We start from the raw sequence: 22,505 nt of genomic DNA on the forward strand, positions 1-22,505 counted from the left end.
GACTCCAGGGCTGGAGTAGGGAAAGAACAAAATAATCCCGGAACATCGTATTGTACTAGGAAATACGGAAGTGCTTGAGGAATAATGGTGACATGAATACAGAAGCTACCTTGAAGGTAGCTTTGACGAGGTCAGGCTAGTCTTTCTGTGGGATGTCCTTCAATTTGCGTTTTCTCATATTTCCTCATGATTCGACTGGATTATGCATTTTTGGCTGGACTGTCACAGAAGCGATTCTGTGTTCATCTCCATGCATTCTATTATGTAGCACAAGATGTTCGTTTGTCCCATTACTGATGTTAAATTTGACCACTTTATTAATTTGACATCTGCCAGGTTTCTTGACTACAAAGTTACTTCCCCCCCATTCTGTAATTAGTGTTCTTTTATTTATTTATTTTATTAACATAATGTATTTGTTCCAGGGGTACAGGTCTGTGATTCATCAGTCTTAAACAATTCACAGCGCTCACCATAGCAATTAATTAGTGTTCTGCAGGGAGATTCTTTGATTCTTCTCATCTGATAGTTTTAGCATCAATTGATTTGTTTTGTTCTCAATTATTGCCATTGTAACTGTCGATTAGTGATTTTTCTAATTCCATCGTTCCTTCTATATTTGTTAGGTGACATTCTACTGTAAGTGTGTACCTCTGTTAGTATCATTCTGATACTCAGATTGTCCCAGATTTGGGCAGATGTCAAACTCATGAAGGTTAAAAAAATAAATAAATAAATAAAAAATTAAGGGATTATTCAGGTTGAAGGACACAAGACAGCTGAATGCCATGTATCATCCTGGATTGGATTCTTTTTCTATAAAGGACTTTACTGGGACAATTGGCAGCGGGATCTGAATAATGGGTAAATAGAAGTTCTTGCAACTTTTCTGTAATTTTCAAATTGTTTCAAAATAAGTTAAAACTTTTTTGATTAAGATGAAGTAATGACTAGATTTATCCTTCTGCCTTAAACAACTGGAGAACTGGACAGAATATATTAAATAATGGTTTTCAGACATTAATCTTCTCTAAGGGATCAGTCTTGGGCTGTTTTTCTTTTTTTATTTTAAAATGTTTTATTTATTCATGAGAGTCAGAGAGAGAGAGGTGGGGGGGCAGAGGGAGAAGCAGGCTCCCCGCCTAGCAGGGAGCCTGATGTGGGACTCGATCCCAGGACCCTGGGATCATGACCTGAGCCGAAGGCAGACGCTTAACCATCTGAGCCACCCAGGCGCCCCTTGGACTGTTTTTCAAACAGGAGGAATCCTACAATTATATCAGCTTACCAACTGGAAACAACCCAGTACAGGCAAAGGGAACCTGAACAGAGCCTGGACCTCACTTTGTTGAGGAGACACCAAGAGGTCAAGGAAGCCAAGGTGGAAAGAATTTATGGGCCAGAGTATCAGGGAGGGGGGAGCTGCACAGAGAGAACTCTACAGACCTAAAGAGACCCCTCTGTCTTTGAGTACTGATTTGTCCATGTGTGAGAAGAGAGACAGAGACCAGGGAAAGAACCACCTGAAAGAAGGCTGAACAGTTTCTGAAGCTCACGTGTATTCGCACCAACGAGAATGGAAAGACCTCTCCCTTATAAGGCCACTGATCCCATCCTCAGGACCCCCGCTCAAAACTTAATCTAATCCTGATTACCTCCCAAGGCCCCATCTCCAAATAGCATCACACTGGGGGTTAAAGCTTCACCCTGTGAATTTTGGGGGGAGACACATTCAGTCCATAACACTAACACTAAAGCTATTTTAATTCTTTTTAAAGATTTTAGAGAGTGAGCGAGAATGCTATCGGGAGGAGCAGAGGGAGCAGGAGAGAATCTCCAGAAGACTCCATGCTGAGCACAGAGTCCAAAGTGGGGCTTGATCCCAGGACTCAGATCATGACCTGAGCCGAAAACCAAGAGTCAGAGGCTTAACCAACTGAGCCACCCAGGCTCCCTGAAAGACATTTTAAATATACAAATAGGGTTAAATATAAAAGGATGGGAAGTTATACAGTGCAAACATAAAGGAAAGCTGGCGTAGCTATATTACTTTCAGACAAAATTTTAGAACAAGGAATATTAGGGATAAAAAGGGACTTTCATAATGAAAAGGGGTCAGTTTATCAAATGGACATAGTAATGCTAAATACGCATCTAATAACAACTTCAGGGATGCCTGGGTGACTCAGTCAGTTAAACGTCCAACTCTTGATTTTGGCTCAGGTTATGACCTCAGGGTCATGAAATCAAGCCCCACATCAGGCTCCATGCTCAGTGGGGAGTCTGCTTGAGATTCCTTCTCCCCTGCTGCCCCTCCCCCTGCTTGTGCTATCTCCCTCTCTAAAATAAAATCTTTAAAAAAAAATAAGTGAAAGGGGAAATAAATTCATAATTATAGTGGAAATCTCAGGCACTTTTATTTCAGTAATTGATAGAAGTAATTGGTAAGGTCATATAAGATTGAACAACGTTGTCAGCTAACTTTACCTAATTGACAACAACTATAAAATACACATTCTTTTCAAGTAGACTCAGAATGGTGACCAAGATGGAGTATGTTCTGGGCCATAAAATTATTTTCAGTAAATTTAAGAGGATTGAAATCCTGCAAAAGTATGTTCTCACTGAAAGTACATTTTCCAACAACCATGAAATTAAAAATAACAGAGCTCTGTAAAATCTCCAAATATTTGGAAATTAACTCATGGCTTATTTATAAGAGCACTGTTTAAGAAATCAGGAAATATTCTGAACTGCATGAAAATGAAAAACCATTTATCAAAATGTAAAGCAGTGCTTAGAGGGAAATTTAAAGCAATAAATGCTTATAAAAGAAAGTCTCAAATGAATGATATAACTTTTCACCTTAAATAGAAAAAGCAAATTAAAATACAGTAAAAAGAACAGGAATCACTGAAATTGAGAAAATAATATAGGAAAATCAAAACTAGTTCCTTAAAAAAAAAAAAAAATTGTGACCAGTACTAGTCAGAGTGATTAGGGTAATAAAATACCAACATTGGGAATGCAACAGAGGGGACATCATTATAGATCCTACAGATGTGGAGAAGACTACAGTGAAAAATTATGAAAAAGTTTATACCAGTAAATTTGGCCTCTTAGATGAAGCGGATAAATTTTTTTTTGAAAGATACACATTACCAAAGTTCAGTTAAGAACTAGAAAACTTGAATGGCTCTATTTCCATTAAAGAAATGGAATTTGTAATGTAGAATTTTCCTATGAGGAAACCTACAAGCCCAATGGCTTTACTGGTGAATTCTACCAAGCACTTAAGGAAATAATTCTAATTCTGTATACTTCCATAAAATAGGCTAGGAGGGAACACTTTTCAACTCAACTGATGAGACCAGCATTACCCTCATACCAAAACCAGATAAAGAAGAAAAAATAGTGTATGAAAACAAGGAAACTATAGATCAGTATTCCACATGAACATAGATGTAAACATGCTTAACAGTGGGGTGCCTGGGTGGCTCAGTCAGTTAAGCGTCTGCCTTCAGCTCAGGTCATGATCCCAGGGTCCTGGGATGGAACCCTGCATCAGGCTCCCTGCTCAGCAGGGGGTCTGCTTCTCCCTCTCCATCTTCTCCACCTGTTCGTGTGTGCATGCGTGTGCTCTCATAAAACTTAACGAAATACTGTAAAACTCAATCCTGTAATAAAAGGATAGTAAATCATAGCCACTTAGGATTCATCCAAGGAATTTAAGGTTAGTGTAACATTTGAAAATCAATTCATCATATTAACAGACTATAAAGGAAAAACCTGATGGTCAATTCAATGAAACACAAATTTGACAACCAATTCGTATTGATGATTAAAAACTCTTAGCTGACTGATAGAGAAAGGAACCTTTCTATGAAAAACCTACAGCTAACTTCATATGTAATGGTAAAAGACCATGCTTTCTCAAAACTGGAAACAAGACAAGGATGTCCACTTTTACTACTGTTATTTTAAGCATTGTACTGGAAGGCTGCCTTCGTGCAATAATGCAAGAAAATGAAAAGGTATACAGATAGGAAAGGAAAAAATTATAGGAAAAGAATTTCCTATAGAAAAAGGATAAATTGTCTATGCGTAAAATCCTAAGCCATCAACAAAAATGTTACTAGAACTAAAAAGTATCTTTAGCAGTGTCACTGTGTATGGGGTCCATATGCAAAAACCAGTTGTATTTTTTCAAGTTAGCAACAAACAGTTGGAAAAGTATAAGATAATTGGTTAATTCAGCAAATAACAAAATATGTGTAAGACCTGTGTGCTGAAAACTATAAAATACTGAGAGAAATTAAAGCCCAAATAAATGGAGAGTTATATTCATGGATTGGAAGATTGAATGCTGTTGAGATGTCGGCTGTCCCCTCATTGACCTAGAGATTCAATCCAAACCTAATCAGCATCCCTACAGGCTTTTACTTTTTTTTTCTTTTGGTGGAAGACGATAAGCTGATTCTAATGCTTAAAATCTAAAAGAATTTAAAATCTAAAATCTAAAAATGCATAGGACCAAGAATAGTGAAGAATGATTTTGAAAAAGAAGTACAAAGTTGGTAGAGTTACCCTACCCAATTTCAAGATTTACCGTGAAACTGTAGTCATCAAAACAGTGTGCTACTGGCCTGAGGATAGACCGATGAAACAATAAAGTCCAGAAAAAGCTACCCACTGATTTTTTATAAAGGTGCCAAGGTCATTCAATGAGGAAATCATCTTTTCAACAAATGATGTTGAGACCTATCTCTATGCCTTTTCATTCCTGCCTATGAACTTCTACTCTTCATGCCATCTACAAGTTAACTCAAATGGATTATAGACTTAAATATAAAACTTCTAGACAAAAATAAAATCTTTGTGACCTTGGGTTGGGCAAAGATTTCTTAGGACACAGAAAGCACAAACTATAAAAGAAAAATGTTAGACTTCATCAAAAGTGGAAACCTTTGATCATGAAGATACTAAGAAAATGAAAAGGCAAGCCATAGACTGGCAGAAAATATTTGCAAAACACCTATCTGATGTATGACTTGCATCTAGAATATATAAATAACATTCATAATTCAAATATAAGAAGACAATCACCTGAAAGTGGCAAAAGGTTTGAATAGACCCTTCACCAGAGAAGACCTATAAATGTTGAGTAAACACATGAAAGGATGCTCAGCATCATTAGTCATTAGGGAAAGGTAAATTAAAACCATTTTGAAATATACTGTTATACTCACTACACCAGCTTAAAAAGACTGATAATGCCTAGTGTTGGTGAGAGTGTGGAGAAGTTAGCACTTTCATTTCTTGCTGGTGGGAATGCAAAATGGTGCAGCCACACTGGAAAACAGGTTTCTTATAAAGCATAAACTCACTAGGTTTATGCTTTATAGCACTCCCACTCATATTATCCAAGAGAATGAAAACCTGTGTTCACACAAAAACTTGAATATTTATAGAATTTATTCATGATTGCTCCAAACTGGAAGCAACCTAGATATGTATTAATTGGTAAATGAATACAGTTGTGGTACATCTATACAGTGAGACATTACACGTCAATAACAAACTACAGATACATACAACAATATAGAAAAATCTCAATAGCATTAATGCTAAGTAAAAGAAGCCAGACACAAAAGAGCATATACTATATAATTCTGTTTATATGGAATTCTAGAGGAAGCAAAACTAGGACAGAAAGCAAGTGAGTATTTGCCAGGGGCTGGGACCAAGGAAGGTGACTGCCTGTAAAGCTGGGATGGAAATACTCTGTTATGACTGGTGGTGGTTACGGGACCATATATATTTGTCTGTTCCCATCAAATTGTACACTTAAAGTAGACAAGTTTTTTTTGTGTGTGTAGATTATACCTCAATAAAACATTTTTTAAACAACCAAAGAGTACTATTTTAATATTTTCTACAATATAGTTAGTGCCATTCTTGCAAAGTTTTGTTGGTTTTTGCTCATCAGGAAAGGGCAGGGTCTCTGAGATGTATTAGAGTAGAAGGACAAGAGTGCTTTCCTGCTCAGTTCTATATTTGAGTGGATGATCATCAAGAACAGAGAATTCCTCTGGTTGCTCCATGGCCACTGGAACACATTTAGTGACTGAAGTTTTTTTTCTATATTTTTAATTCTAAAATAATCCTTCATGAAGAAATCTGGACCTATTTTCAAAGAGATCCAAAAATGGATATTGTAGTATGGGATCATAGTGGTAGTGGATATTGTATATATGGGATCATAGTGGCATTAGGCATGGCCAAATATAGTAGCTATGTGGATTCTGAATTGTTCCTCCTCCTTGCTTTTAACTCTGCTCCCATATAGGACTTAACCCAAGATCATGCAGTATTACAAAAAGAAATTCCTGGATAAGCAGCTTTCCCCAACCCTTTTATTCCAAGGCTATGGCAGGCTTTTCTCCATGTTTTTAAGAGCATATGACTTTTGATGCAAAGACCTGGACTAGGTTATTCTAATTCCTAAGAGTTGGAAGCGTATGTTGTGCTGTCCTAGTAATATTAAATATAGCTAGTGCCCATATCTTGGTTTCTAAATATCATTAATTCTTCAGTAAAAGGAACCAGTGCTAGGGGAGGCAAATACAGGATGAGTCTGGAACATCTTGTGGGGCCAGAAAGTAAGGATGTTAAAAAAAAGGATAGCAGAGGAAAGGGGGAAGTTCTATTTATAGGACAGTGGAACCAAACTGGAGTTCCTTCCCAACAGCAAAATCAGGGACAAGTTGAGCAGAAAATATGATAGTAATGGATTATAACCTATAGAATAAAGAAGTAAATATCTACAAGCCCATGCTGATGTAAATAAATAATTGAATAAGGGAGAAGAGACCGCTCTTCCTTATAGTAGCATTTCAATTAATGAATTTATATATGGACAAGGGTGATGAAAATAGAAATTCATTTGGCAAGCACCGCGATAATTGTTGCAGGCAAGAATCATCCATGGATGCTAAAGTTGGTATGATGAGAAACAGGATATGTGCATAATTTCAAGTTACTTCCTCACAAGAGAAAAATAGTAACCTTATAATGGAGAAACCTGACTATACCACCTAAACCAAGTGGTGAAAGTTACCATTACCAGTAATGAGAAATTGACAACATGTACCTCCTGATATATGGAAAAGGCACAACATTACTTCTGTGCTATTTTTGCCAAAAATGCATAACCTGATTTTAAACATGACTAAACATCAGACAACTGAGAGATCATCTACAAGATACATGATCAGTACTTTTCAAGGGGCAGGGGCAGGGAGGACAAGATAGACTGAGGAATGGTCTCAGATTAGAGGAAGGAGACATGACAATTAAATGCAACATGGAATTCTGGATTGGATTCTGGACCAGGAAGAGGATGTTGGTGGGCCATTTGGTGAAATGGGAATAAGGTCTGTAGATTGAACATCTTGCATCAATGTTAATTTCCTGACTTTCATCATGCTACTGTGGTTATGTAATATGTTAACACTTGGGGAAGCTGGGTGAAGGGTATACTGTAACTCTTTTGTATAATTTGTAGGGCTTTTTTATAAGTCTGAAATATTTCAAATTTTAAAAAATGTTAGATCATTAAACAAGATTAGGTTCTTTTTCTCATAGTGATTTAATGCCATGTTTTTATATGTTAAGTAATTATTCAGGAAAAAAATGTGCCTGTTCTTTTTCTGTTTGGCTGGATTGGGAAACTAAATTAGATGAGATTAGGGTCCTTGTTCTTCTGGTGGTGGTTATACAATTAGGGATTCTTAGCATACTTTGTTTCTGTATCTTGCTATTTATCTTTGGGCTCTTTCCTCCCCCTTTTATTTAATGCATGATGGTATGAAATGGTATTTCATTTCCAAAGAATACTTTTTTTTTGTTAGGCTTTTTATTTTTTTAAGATTTTATTCATTTATTTGACAGAGAGAGACACAGCGAGAGACACAGCGAGAGAGGGAACACAAGCAGGGGGAGTGGGAGAGGGAGAAGCAGGCTTCCCGCCCAGCAGGGAGCCCGATGCGGGGCTCGATCCCAGGACCCTGGGACCATGACCTGAGCTGAAGGCAGACGCTTAACAACTGAGCCACCCAGGCACCCCTCCAAAGAATACTTTTTAAAGAATGATGTAGCTATTATATTTAGCAGTATGCCAGAAATTAGTTTTTTAGGCCACTATTTAAAACTTATGATAAACAAGTTTTGTCAGTTTTATATGTAAGATGTGAAAGGGACATATGATTTCACTCGTATGGAATTTAAGAAACAAAACAGAAGAGCATAAGGGAAGGGAGCGAAAAATAGATGAAATCAGAGAGGGAGAAAAACCATGAGGCTCTGTTTTTTGTTTTTTGTTTTTTAAGATTTTTATTTGTCAGAGTACAAGCAGGGGAAGCAGCAGACAGAGTGAGAAGCAGGCTCCCCACTGAGCAAGAAGCCCAATGCGGGACTTGATCCCAGGACCCTGGGATCATGACCTGAGCCAAAGGCAGATGCTTAACTGACTGAGCCACCCAGGTGTCCCCAGACTCTTAATCCTAGGAAACAAACTGAGGGTTGCTGGAGGGGAAGGGATGGGGGGACGGGGTAACTGGGTGATGGACATTACAGAGGGCACGGAATGTAATGAGCACTTGGTGTTATAGAAGACTGGATGGATCACCAAACTCTACCTTTGAAATTAATAATACACTATATGTCAAATAATTGAATTAAAAAAATTTTTAAAAGATATGAAAGGGAGGGATGCCTGGGTGGCTCAGTCGTTAAGCGTCTGCCTTCGGCTCAGGTCATGATCCCAGAATCCTGGGATGGAGCCCCACATCAGGCTCCCTGCTCTGCGGGGAGTCTGCTTCTCCCTCTCCAAATCCCCCCGCTTGTGTTCCCTCTCTCGCTGTGTCTCTGTCAAATAAAATCTTTAAAAAATATATATATATATGAAAGGGAGATCTGGTTTGCCAAAGTAATTTTAGGGGGTAAACAAAGTCTGAAGGCTGCTAGTCTTAAAGGCAGGTGGATCTGAGGGTCTGGAGTTAGAGGAGAAATCTGTATTGGGCTTTTATAATGCCCCACCCCAGGGAACGCAGAAGGAAAAGGGAGAGCCCCAGGGTAAACATTAGGGCGCTCCTGGCAGAACCCAACCCACTCCGGGAGATTTGCATTTGGGTTTGACGCCTAAGTGAGATGTGAGATCATCTGCTGTTCCCTTTTCTCCTCGTGTGGTGTAACTCAAAGCTGACTGTGGTTGTACCATAATCTAAATCTTTACATATATTTTTTTCTACTTTCCATTTGAGCCATTTAATACTTTTATTGCAAGGGAATTAATTGATAGTACGACTTCAGGATATTTTGAGGATTTGGAATGGGGTCTCCAAAAGTTGCAAAATATCATCGCTGGAATTTTTCATTGTAACTCTGTTCTGAGAATTGTACTTAGCTTGCAGTGTAGCTACTGAAAACATTTGTAAAACACAAGTTCTGCATCTCTACTTTTGTTAGTGATGGCTTTTCAAATTATTTTTAAAAATCCTTTTATTATGGAAAATTCAAAATACACAAAATTGGAGAGAACAGTGTGATGAATCCCCATATACCCATCCCTCAGCTTCAGTAGTCATCAGTATTATTGTAATTACACGTTTCTAAATATTATGTAGTTCTATCATTCAGTAAGTGGAACTATTTTTGAAGATAGACATATTTTCCTTTTAGTAACAAATAGTATTTTTAAAAAGAACAAGGAGGCTAAGACTTAACGAATACCACTCTTGGCCTAGACCCTGTTCTGGGCTCTCATGCACCTGTCTGGACAGGGAAGTGGTGGTGATGTTACTCCTTTGGAGTCTAATTCACCTTAACCCATCATTGAGTCAGCAGTAGAGTTTGTATACCAGAGTTAATTATTGATTATAAAATTATGTGGGTTGTGATTGGAAAAAGTAAAAATCTTGTCACTAATCATATTAATATCTACAAAGAGGTATATGCATATTATAATAAAATGTTTGATATAGTATTACACATTCAAATTGTACTGAAGGATGTGTGGTAAAGCATAAGTGTTCTTTCTCTACCTACCACCACCTGGCCTCTGAATCCCCCAGTACCACAATCTCTTCTCTAGAGGCATCACCTACTACCAGTGTCTGATAGACTCTTCCAAGATATATTCTATATTATGTTTATGTTGCTCAGTTCTATTGTAGGAAAAAATTGGCTGCACGCAGAGTGATGTCTCTTTCACATCCTCTGCCTTCTTGGCACTTCCCCTGGTAGAAGAGCTGGTCCAGATGCTTCCCCATCAACCTGTTTTTCCTTTGAGTTTGTTAACTGTAAATTCTTCTATTTAGTCTTCTAAATAGAAACTAACTAACAAACTAAATAGAATGTAAGACATTGTCCTCATCTTACAATATGTTATTTGACTCCTTTTCAATTTACTGTCTCTCTTCATTTTTTTATTTTTAAAATGTTTTTCCTCTGCTTTGACCTTGAAACTACTAAATATATTCAGCTTGCTTGCTTCTTGACTCAGTGTCTGCTTCAGTGATCTCCTGTCTGGTTGCTGATTTGCTTCTGCCTAACCACTTTATAGGTTCAGGAGCCCATTCAGATGCTCTTGTCAATCTAAAGTACAGCTTCCGGAATGCTTCACATTTAGTGTTTTTCTCCTTAAGCAGCAGAGTTCAGCTTTAAAGTGCTCAGCTGCAGTATTGAGGATGGACATGCATGGTAGATGCTTTTTCTTTTTCAAGACCTTCCGTAATTTAGCCCCTCATCGTGACCCTTGTTTGCGCTAATATTGTCCCCGCCCCCCGGCCACCTCTTCCATAAAAGCAGAAGTTGCTTTGTCCTTTCAGACCTAATGCCACCTTTACATCTCTGGCCTACATTTCATAGTGATGTTGTATGGACTTAATGAATGAGGAAGTACACATTTAGTGAATGCAATGGGTAGATCTTAAATCTTTGTTAAAATTCTTTTTCTCTTGTTGAGGAATCTCTCTTGACTCCTGTTTATTTATAGGCAAGTGTTTATGTGGTGGAAATTGAAGTTCCCAGCTGTTTCTATAGTTTCATTCACTATCTCTGAACGGCAGGTAAGTGATCCTGCCTGCTTGCCTACAATAGTGCCCCCTTGTCTGCGATTTCACCTTCGGCAGCTTCAGTTACCCACGGTCCATGGTGGTCTGGAAGCAGGTGATCCTCCTCCTGACTTGTCAGCAGGTCAAGAGTAGCCTAGCGCTCCATCACAACATCCTAACCTCACTCCATCTCCTCACATAGGCATGTTATTTATCATCTCACACCATCGCAAGAAGAGGGTTGAGTTCAGTACAGGAAGATGTGTTAGACCACATTCACATAACTTGTCACAGCACGTTGTTATAATTGTTCTATTTTAGTATCGATCTCTTCCTATGCTTTTTTTTTTCTTATAAATTTTATCAGAGGTATGTATGTAAAGGAAAAAACATAGTACATAGTGGGTTTGGAACTATCCATGGTCCAACATCTCCTAGGGGTCTCGGAACATATCCCCCCCAGATAAGGGGACACTGCTGTGGTAAGAAGCTGACCCAAGCCTCAGGTGTTTATTGTGCAAGCTCAAGAGGATGGGAGCTCATGGCTAAAATAAGCTCTAATCAAGGAAGCACTAAAGACCACAAGAGGTGACCAGTCTGTGACTTTGGAAACTTAACCTGTTTTAAATTTTATGGCATGTGAAAAAGATCAAAGGGGAGGGGCGGTGCCAGTGTGTGTGGTGGTGATTTTTTTCTTCTCCCCAAAACCAGTTCAGCAGTTATTTACCTTTCAGGCAATTAACATAATTACCATTATGCTAAAAAGTAATTTTGGAAAGTTCTGCCCTGAGCTCTTATGACTCCACCGAGACAGTTTTAGTTGGGACTTATCTTTTTGATGGAAGCCTAATTGCAATTTTGGCTTTGTGCACACAAACAGAAGCAGCTAATTGTTTAGGCAAATAGCAGATTAATTTAAATATGCATCCCTAATAAAACAAAAATGGTATCCATTATGGTCCTTGTTCCCAAGACAAGGAATATAAATATTCTGTGCAAGTACCATTAGGCAGAGGTCTTAAGGATTGTCGACATTATTTCACAGTGGTAGCACTTTCCCGGTATCGAGTAATCTTTACAAAAGCTAACATAAATCAGTTTAAACTCATTTAGATCCCATTTCCACCATGTGCAGTTTCATTACCACACTCTGGCTGGCCTCCTCTGGGAGGTGGGAGGGGCATGTTGCAAATTGGCATGGGTGCCCGTCCACAGCTGCTGAACGGGCTTTATGTCTCCTCAGAAGACTGGCTATCGTTACTCATGTCATTGTTAACGACTGTTCCTAGTCTAGATGAACCCGGAGTTCCTTCAGCCCTGCTGCTGCTTGTCAAGGTGGAGGGTGCTGAGCCCATCCAGCAGGTGGGACTGCTGAGCCCCACTCCTGTCTCCTTGATTGGGCTGGTAGCCCTCACTCATTGTGCTCTTCCAGACTTTTTGAGAGACACTTTTTCTTCTTTTGTCTGCATCCTTTTCATATTTTTCATGAATGAAGCCGTATTGTTGGGAGCCCAGCACTACCTCAGAGTTAAACATCTTTTATCCAGCTATTGAGGTCTTGTCAGGGAGAAAGAAAGACACCTGCTCTCCTTTTAGTTTTCCTGGTGTGGGGCAAATGGGGGCTATAAGCTCTGATTCTTAGGGATTATGCCTTGTTCAGGAAATGATAGCAATGACCTGCTTTTTAAGTCACTACTGAGGAACTACGCAGAACCTCCCTTTACATTTGCTAAGACCTTTTGTTTTACCTTGGCCTAACTTGAAGGATAAATGTAGTAGGTGCTTTTTGGGGTTTTTCCTTACTCCAGTGAACCTCCTTAGCCTCTGTAGGGGTGGGCATGTTCATAGTATTTGAGTTCGTCTCTGGCCTCGGTTGGACAGGGATGGGGACCGTAGGTTTTGGGGGCAGCTAATTCATGGACTGGGATGAGCCATTTGGGCCTCACACTTTTAGTATTGATTGTGTGCTTGGAGTAGAAGACCCCACAGAGTAGGGAGGAACTAAAGCTGGCTTGTGGGGAGAAAGGAAAGAATGAAAACAGTTGCAGAGAGAACTGGAGGCAAGGTCTGTGGTGCACACAAAAGACATACACCTCCCTGGTTCTGAATGTCTTCCTAGTCCCTGGTGCAGATTCCTTATAGTCCTCCAGCTCCCCTCCTTGCCCTTGGGTTCCCTGAAATAGCCCCTTTCCTGTTCAGTTGGTTTCCCTTAGGTATTTAAACGAGTTTCAGTGGATTTCTGTTTCTTAGAACCAAATGTCCCTCGCTAAAACCTAAGACCAATGTTCAGCAAACCTTTATTGACAGCCACTTTCATCAGCCGCATCATCAGTGATGCTCTGAATTCACTGACACCGGGAATAAGGGAGAAAAAGGACACAGTCCTGCCACTTCAGAAGTCCACACAATATCAAGAGCCAAATCCCTATCATTGCTGTTTCTGCAATATAATACTTGGCTGTTCAAGTGAATTTATATCAGATTTTTAAAAATTACCACCTATTTGACAAGTGAATATATTTGGCTCTGACAGGCATTGACTACTTATTCCTTAATGTCGTGTAATGGTTGTGCACCCAGGTCAACTGGAAATGTCTGGAAAAATGAGCTGCCCCTTCTTTGGGGATATTAAAATAATGTGACAACATGACAAAAAGTTAAGCTTATCCATTTTCCCGTTGCACTTTGTATTATGGGCTTTGTGTTTGTTTCTCTCAAATGTGGGTTTTGTGAGAATAGGGAACCTTTTCTCTACTTAGAGAAGAGTTCTCTACTTAGAACCTTCCTATTTGCCCCCAAACAAGATGCTTGGTAGATGCCATGAGAATGTTTGCTCCATGCAGTCGGTGACTTTCTTGCTTTATTTGGTCTTGTTTGCTTAGTTTCCCTGGGGCCTAGAATAGGGGCTGGCCTAAAGCAGGGGCTTAGCCAACACTTGTGGAATGTGTTGTTGCATCAATTCCCTTTGGGCTAAATGTTGGTTAACAGGGGTGATAATCACCTACAATATTATATGGCATTCTTATAATTCCGGTATTCACTGTTCAAGTCCCTGCCGTTTGGAGGTTGTAAAAGTAGCCATTTATAAAATCAACTTCCACTCCAACATCACTCCCTGTTTGCTGCTGTATCTGTTCCCGCCCACCTTGCCCATGTGTTTTTGGATCAAGTGTCCAGCAACACAGTTGCAAAGTGAAATTGCAAATCTTGTAAAAGCGGCAGGATTTAATGTTAAAAGTGATAATGGAAGAGCACTAGAGGCGGTAATTACATGGGTAAATATACGGGGCTTTTTTTTTTTTTTCTTACTATTTAAGTCTCTTTTAAAGATAATTGCCTGCTTATGCAAAAGTAATAACAATGTATATGGGGTTCGTAACATACATAAAAATAAAAAGTATGACAACAGCACAGAGGCTGGTGGGCAGGAAGTGCATTGCGGGAAGCTCTCATACTTCACGTGAAGTGTGCCAATATCACTGGGAGCTAGACTGGTAAGTTAAAGATGAATGCTCAAATCCTAAAGCGACCACTAAAATAACACAGCAGAGTTTTGGCTAATGAGCCAACAAGGGAATTAAAATGGAATAAACACATACTCAGTTAATCCAAATACTCAGTCTAAAAGAAGGCAATAAAAGAGAAAATGGGAGCAAAGAACAAGAGGGATAAATACCAAAATGGTAGGTCAAACCCATTCCTGCCCATAGCCACATTAAAGGTAAATAGTCTAAACACTCCAGCCAAAAGCAAGACCAACTATATGCTGTCTACAAGAAACTCATTTCATATATGAAGACACATGGCAAAGAGAAAGGACAGAAAAATATATACTGTGCTAATAACACTGATCAGAAGAAAGCTGGAGTGCCTGTATCCATGCCAGACAAAGTGGATCTCAGAGCAAAGAATGGAACCATGGCTAAAAAGGGACATTTCATGCAACAAAGGGTCAATTCATCCAGAGGACATAACAACCCTAAATGTTCATGCGTCTAAAAGTGGTCTCAGAGGACTGTGCCGTTGACCATTGACGGTCTAACGGAGTTTTACACCTCGTAGTTGAAGGAAGTAGAATTGACACAGATGTTGACACTGTATGTGTTCAGAAAAGAATGTGGCCACTGAATTGAGGGAAACCTAGAATATGTTTTCCGGAAAGATCCTTCTTAGGATAGCTCTGTGAAACTCAACCTTGCAGCAAAGGCTATCTTATTGCATATGGTTCTGTTGGAATAATGATGCCAACAAAACCGAGTAGTTGATTAATAATGAAAAATGTGCTTAAAGATAAACTCCATGTGTGCTTGGAGTGAGCTATGGTTGAGAAACTTCCACATTTGGCAGAATCTAGGCAAGCCTATGTCATTTCCTCATGGAGCTCATAGTTATTTTATGCACTGTAGATGCAGCCGCACATCCTGCATTTTCCCAGCTAAATCCCAGCCCAGCCTCATCACATACCAAGTGGCTCTGGACCAGTTGTTTAACCACTCAGAGCTTCTGCTCTCTTTTGTAAAATGAAGATAATGATGCTCCTTCCAAAATGGAAGTGAGCATTCAGTGAGAGGAGATAAATGAAAGTGTCTGAATACTCGAAAGCTCTATGCAAATTACAATATTTATTTCTCATTCCTGTTTACTCTGATGTCTCTGAACAAATGCAAACAAAGGTAATGCAGAAGTATTTGGAGGAGGCACATCTTGGAATATGCCTCTCTATTTAATGGGTAGAGCCAGTGGCATTTTCTGCAGCATATCTGTTTCTTCTGAGTCAGAGTGGAAAGAGTTTGCCAAAATATTCGCCAGGGGAATGTGTTGTGGAGCCTTTTGTGATCTGCTTATCCCCTGAGTTTATCACAATTCTTAGAAAAGAACACTGTTTTATGTCTGAAGCAACATTTAACTTGAAGAAAGCTCTGCTTTTGTTTGGAATCACCTACTTAGCCTACTGGCAGTTCAAAAATCTTGCAAAGCAGCCCACATGTATTTTCTTCTGCCTGTATTTATCTAGTGCTGAATGATGCTTTATCGTAAGATCCTAAGTTCAAAGCATGTGCCATTTACAGACAAAGTACAAGGCAAGAAACAAGAAAGATGGGAAGATGGACTGCAAAGAGAAGAAAAGTGAAAAAGCTTTATCTGTTTTAGATAATAGGAAGTTATGGGAACTAGGACTGGATTTTTGGATGACCAACAGAGGAAATTTGCGTTATTAATAGATTAAATATACTTAACAACATGGCAGGCCCAATAGGACACATAAAAATAAAAGGTAAGGGGCGCCTGGGTGGCTCAGTCGGTTAATTGTCTGCCTTCGGCTCAGGTCATAATCCCAGGGTCCTGGGATCCAGCCCCACATCAGGCTCCCTGCTCCACGGGAAGCCTGCTTCTCTCTCTCCCGCTCCCCCTGCTTGTGTTCCCTCTCTCGCTGTGCCTTTCTCTGTCAAATAAATAAAATCTTTAAAAAAAAAAAAATTGGTAAAACTCGTTGGTCTATCTCCAGCCTTTTGCGTGGTTTTTCTCCTTTCATCTGTGTGACAGTCCTGTGTAGTAGGTAGTGTTCTCTTCAGTTTTACAGATGAGGAGACAGGCTCACAGCTTCAAGTAACTTGCCCAAGGCCGTCAGCTAGCAAGTGGTAGAGCTGGATTTGAACTCAAATAAGCACAGATTGTGTTATATTCGTACAATCGTTTCTTGGTGAAGTTTGAAAAATTAGTGGGAATTGGAGCAGGACATTATCCAGCATGATGCAGACAGTCAATATTTTCTAGGGTAAATCTTTGAGGGGAAAGAAGTGGGTAGGAATGATAAAAAGATTTTTTTAGCGAGAAAAGAATAAATGGCATCCCAAATACAGAAAACAGAAAAGTTTATAATTCTTTTTTTTTAAGATTGATTTATTTATTTTAGAGCGTGAGTGTGAGAAGGGGCAGAGGGAGAGAGAATCTTAAGCAGATTCCCCACTGAGCATGGAGCCCAACACGGGCTCGATCTCCCAACCCTGATATCATGACCTGAGCCGAAATCAAGTCAGATGCTTAACTGACTGAGCCACCCAGGCACCCCAAAGGTTTATATTTCTTTCTTTAAAAAAAAAAAAGATTTTATTTATTTGAGAGAGAGCACAAGCCAGGGGAAAGGCAGAGGGAGAAGCAGACTCCCTGCTGAGCAGGGAGCCCCATGTGGAGCCTAAGCCCAGGACCCTGGGATCATGACCTGAGCCGAAGGCAGATGCCTAACCATTTGAGCCTCCCAGGCACCCTAAAAGTTTATATTTCTGATAGAAAAGTGTAAGTTCCTGAAGATGACTGGTGCTCAGGCTTGAGCGCATATCCCCAGAGTTTCTGTTGCCCCAAGTCTGCATTTCTAATAAGCACCCCCTCCCCCATGACGCCGCAGCTGCTGCTACTGGCCTGGGGGCACCACACTTGGATATCACCACTCTAGACCATTTGAGGGAGGTGGAGACGTGGCCAGTGTGTGTAAGAGGAATTCATCTGGGTAGCAGCATTCAGGGAGCTGGAGAGAAGGGTGTATAGGTAGAAATCAAGGTTTTTAACAAGCGTGGGGTAGTCAAGCTCATGTTTTACAACGATGTGAAAGAAAGCACCCCTGCTCCCCGTGGCTGGAAGAGGGTGGTATGCGGAAGGATGAAGTGCAAGAACCTCGTAGAGTGTAGGCTAATGGCAGTTTTCAGATCTGGCTGGCATCTAGAGCAGTGCCCTGTCTATAACATGCTCAGTAATTGCACGATGTCTCACACCTGTTAAGAGTGGCTGTCATCAAAGACAAGTGATGACAAATGCTGGTGAGAATGTGGAGAGAAAGGATCCCTGATGCCCTGCTGGTGGGAATGGAAATTGGTGCAGCCATTGTGGGAAGCAACATGGAGGTTCCTCAAAAAAATAACCACCAGATGAGCTAGCAGTTCCACTTCTGGGTATTTGTCCAGAGGAAATGAAATCACTATCCCAAAGAGCTGTCTATACCGCCATGTGCACTGCAGCATTATTCAGAGTAGCAGAGACATGGGAACAACCTACATGTCTATTGACAGATGGATAAAGAAAATTTGGTATTTATCTACAATGGAATACTATTCAGCCGTAAAAAAGGAAATCCTGCTATTTGCAACAGTATGGGTGAACCCTGAGGGCATTATGCTAAGTGAAATAACTCAGAGCAAAAACAAATAGTGTATCATCTCACTCATGAAATCTAAAAAACAAACTCAGAACAGATTTGTGATTCCTGGGGTGGAGGTAGGGGAAATGGGTAAAGGTGGTCAAAAGGTGTACAAACTTCCAGTTATAAGTAAGCTCTGGGGATCTAATATACAACATGATGACTATCATTAATACTGTATTGTATGTTTGAAAGTTGCTGAGATCTTAAAAGTTCTCATAAGAGAAATTTGTTGGGACTTCATCAAGATAAGCCTCTGCACAGCAAAGGAAACAGTCAACAAAATAAAGAGGCAACCCACAGAATGGGAAAAGATATTTACAAATGACACTACAGACAAAGGGCTGATATCCAAGATCTATAAAGAACTTCTCAAACTCAACACTCAAAAAACAAATAACCCAGTCAAAAAATGGGCAGAAGACATGAACAGGCATTTCTCCAAAGAAGTCTAATGGCTAACAGACACATGAAAAAAATGTTCATCATCATTAGCCATCAGGGAAATTTAAATCAAAACCACATTGAGATACCATCTTATACCAGTTAGAATGGCAAAAATTGACAAGGCAAGAAACAAATGTTGAAGAGGTTGTGGAGAAAGGGGAACCCTCTTACTTACACTGTTGGTGGGAATGGAAGTTGGTACAGCCACTTTGGAAAACAGTGTGGAGGTTCCTCAAAAAATTAAAAATAGAGGGCCGCCTGGGTGGCTCAGTCATTAAGCGTCTGCCTTCGGCTCAGGTCATGATCCCTGGGTCCTGGGATCGAGCCCCACATCGGGCTCCCTGCTCAGTGGGAAGCCTGCTTCTCCCTCTCCCACGCCCCCTGCTTGTGTTCCCTCTCTCACGGTCTCTCTGTGTCAAATAAATAAATAAATAAATAAAATCTTAAAAAAAATTAAAAATAGAGCTACCCTATGACCCAGCAATTGCACTAATGGGTATTTACCCCAGAGATACAGATGTAGTGAAAAGAAGGGCCATATGCACCCCAGTGTTCATAGCAGCGGTGTCCACAATAGCCAAACTGTGGAAAGAGCCGAGATGCCCTTCAACAGACGAATGGAAAAGAAGATGTGGTCCACGTATACAATGGAATATTACTCAGCCATCAGAAAGGATGAATACCCAACTTTTGCATCCACATGGATGGGACTGGAGGAGATTATACTAAGTGAAATAAATCAAGCAGAGAAAGTCAATTATATGGTTTCACTTATTTGTGGAACATAAGGAATAGGAGGATATTAGGGGAAGGAAGGGAAAAATGAAGGGGGGGAAATCAGAGTGGGAGATGAACCATGAGAGACTATAGACTCCAAGAAACAAACCGGGTTTCAGAGGGGAGGGGGTTGGGGGAATGGATGAGCCTGGTGATGGGTATTAAGGAGGGCACGTGTTGCATGGAGCACTGGGTGTTAGACGCAAACAATGAATCATGGAACACTACATCAAAAACTATCGATGTACTGTACGGTGACTAACATAACATAATATAAAAAAAAATTTGTTAACTATGCGAGGTGATGGATGTTAACTGAACTTTGATCATTTCATAATAAATGCATATGTCAAATCATGTTGCACAACTTAAACGGATACAATGTTATATGTCAGTTGTATCAATAATACTGGGAAATGTGTGAATGGACAATTAGGAGAATGAATTAAGAGTTACATATGTTAGGGGTGCCTGGGTGGCTCAGTCGGTTAAGCATCTGCCTTTACCTCAGGTCATGATCCCAGGCTCCTGGGATCGAGCCCCACATCGGGCTCCCTGCTCCTCAGGGAGCCTGCTTCTGCCTCTCTCTCTACCTGCCGCTCCCCCTGCTTGTGCTCTCTCTCTGTCAAATAAAAATAAAATCTTTTTAAAAATTTCCATATGTTACAAATATTCATGGGGAGCCTGGGTAGCTCAGTGTTGGGCTCTGCGCTCAACGGGGAGTCTGCTTGAGATTCTCTCAATCTCTCCCCCTGCTCGCAGGTGTGCGTACATGCGCGCTCTCTCTCTCTCTCTCTCTCTCCTCTCTAAAATAAATAAAATCTTAAAAAACATTCAGCAATTGATATATGTCCTCCCATTCTTTTTAAGTCTCTCTCATAAAAACATTTTCTAAAATTTATATTTTTGGTAAAAATAATTTTGGGGAAAATCTTCAGAATATACAAATGATATACAGTAAAATGCCCTCCTACTCTTGTCTTCTTTTTGGTTTCTTTCCTTCAAGGCCAGTGTTAATAAAGTTTCTTGTGTATCCTTCCATACACAGGATAGTCCTCATAAATGAATATGTGTGTAAATTTTTAAAACACAAAAATAGCATACTATACCACTATTCTGTCCTTTACTGTTTTCATTTAGTAATATATTTTGTTGATCATTTCATACAGCTTATATATAAGGCTGACTCAGCCTTGTCATTTTATTTAAATTCCATACTGTGGTGGGCATTTAGATAGCTTCTAATCTTTTGGCATAATTAAAAACATTACAATGACTGTTCTAAATACATTTGTAATTTGGTAAATATCAAATTGCCTCCAAAGTTGGGTGAATTAGTTTACATCCCCAGCAACAATTTTAGAGCCTATTTCCCCATATCCTCAACAACAAAATATTTTATGAAATGTTTCATATTTGTCAATTTGATTGATGAAAAATAATACTCTATGATCATTTTTATTTGTATTTTTCTAATTGTGAGTGAATTTTTGCATTTTTCTTAGGTTTATATGTCAGTCATATTTCTTTTTTCTGTGACCAGGATGCTCCTGTCCTTTGCTCACTTTTTTTTTTTTTTAAAGATTTTATTTATTTATTTGCGAGAGAGAGAATGAGAGACAGAGAACATGAGAGGGAGGAGGGTCAGAGGGAGAAGCAGACTCCCTGCCAAGCAGGGAGCCCAATGCGGGACTCGATCCCGGGACTGCAGGATCATGACCTGAGCCGAAGGCAGTTGCTTAACCAACTGAGCCACCCAGGCGCCCCCTTTGCTCACTTAATTGCTTTTCTTCCTTATTGAATCTTAGCAGCTCTTTATTAAGGAAATTGGCCCTTTGTTATATGTGATGCAAACTTCTACACCTTTTAGTTTTCTTTGTAGCGAACAGTTGTTTTTAAAGTTGTCCATTTTAAGTGAATTTACAACTGTTACCTGCATTGTTTTTTTTACATAGGATTTCTTAACATTTGGGATCTAAGGACTGGAAAATATCCTGTCCATCGTTTTGAGCACGACGCAAGAATACAGGCACTAGCCCTCAGCCGGGAAGACGCAGTTGTGGCCACAGCTTCTGCTTTTGATGTTGTGATGTTACGCCCGAGTGAGGAGGGATATTGGCAAATCACTGCCGAATTTGAAGTTCAGAAACTGGTAAGCTTTTAAGTCTGGTCACTGTGTTCTCCATTCGTGGAATCTCTGGGTCTAATATAGACAGAGAGTAATGATGTCGGCAGCTCCCGTTCACTCAGGGCTTTCTCTGGGCCTTACATTTCTAAATCTCACCACGGCCTTGCAAAATAGATGGTGGTCTTTTCCCCATTTGCCAAAAAGCCGATAGAGGCTTAGAGCAGTGAACTGACTTGCCCCAGATCTCAGCTTCAAAGCTCAGGGCTGAGTCCAGGCTGGGGTTTCTCATCACCGGGTCCTCGGCCTCCTTCGCATTAATGGGACATTCTCCCCTGGAAATCTGAGCTCGGTTTCTGGCCCATTAGGTAGGTGAAAATGAATTCAGTGGTATCATCCCAGTCCGTATGGGAAGGAAGATTTCCATCCCGCACTTTCTTCCACCTAAGATTTCCTCACCTGGAATTAAGAGTAACTCCTGAGTGAAAATAAATTTAAGTCCATGTTAATTGGGTAGCCATGTTCCAGGATGTCACGCATGAAGCTCAGCCAACCTTCAGAGCTCTTCACGTAGAGCCTGTCTCTGAGTCCAATTATATGTGAGCCTCCATGTCTATATGGCGGGAGATGATTTTGTGGTAAGAAGGAAGAGCTCAAATCTATGCTAAATTTGGATTTAATTTTTTTTTTAAAGATTTTATTTATTTGAGAGAGAGAATGAGATAGAGAGAGCACGAGAGGGAGGAGGGTCAGAGGGAGAAGCAGACTCCCTGCCGAGCTAGAGAGAGAGAGCATGAGAGGGGGGAGCATCAGAGGGAGAAGCAGACTCCCCGCCAAGCAGGGAGCCCGATGC

General features: G+C 40.0%; 1 protein-coding gene across 2 annotated transcripts in view; it reads left to right on the top strand.

Annotated features, from left to right (window-relative positions):
* The window catches only part of FBXW8 (F-box and WD repeat domain containing 8), a 120,530-nt gene that overhangs the window by 57,921 nt on the left and 40,104 nt on the right, over nt 1–22,505 (top strand). For both annotated transcript variants that reach the window (XM_064578452.1, XM_064578451.1), the window contains exon 6: nt 21,483–21,679. In XM_064578452.1, the coding sequence (XP_064434522.1) occupies nt 21,483–21,679 (197 nt within the window). The remainder of the gene's footprint in view (nt 1–21,482; nt 21,680–22,505) is intronic.

The sequence above is a fragment of the Mirounga angustirostris genome, unplaced genomic scaffold (assembly GCF_029215605.1).
Source record: "Mirounga angustirostris isolate CCGP_5_RB_7025 unplaced genomic scaffold, mMirAng1.0.hap1 SCAF_14, whole genome shotgun sequence".
Lineage (NCBI taxonomy): Eukaryota > Metazoa > Chordata > Mammalia > Carnivora > Phocidae > Mirounga > Mirounga angustirostris.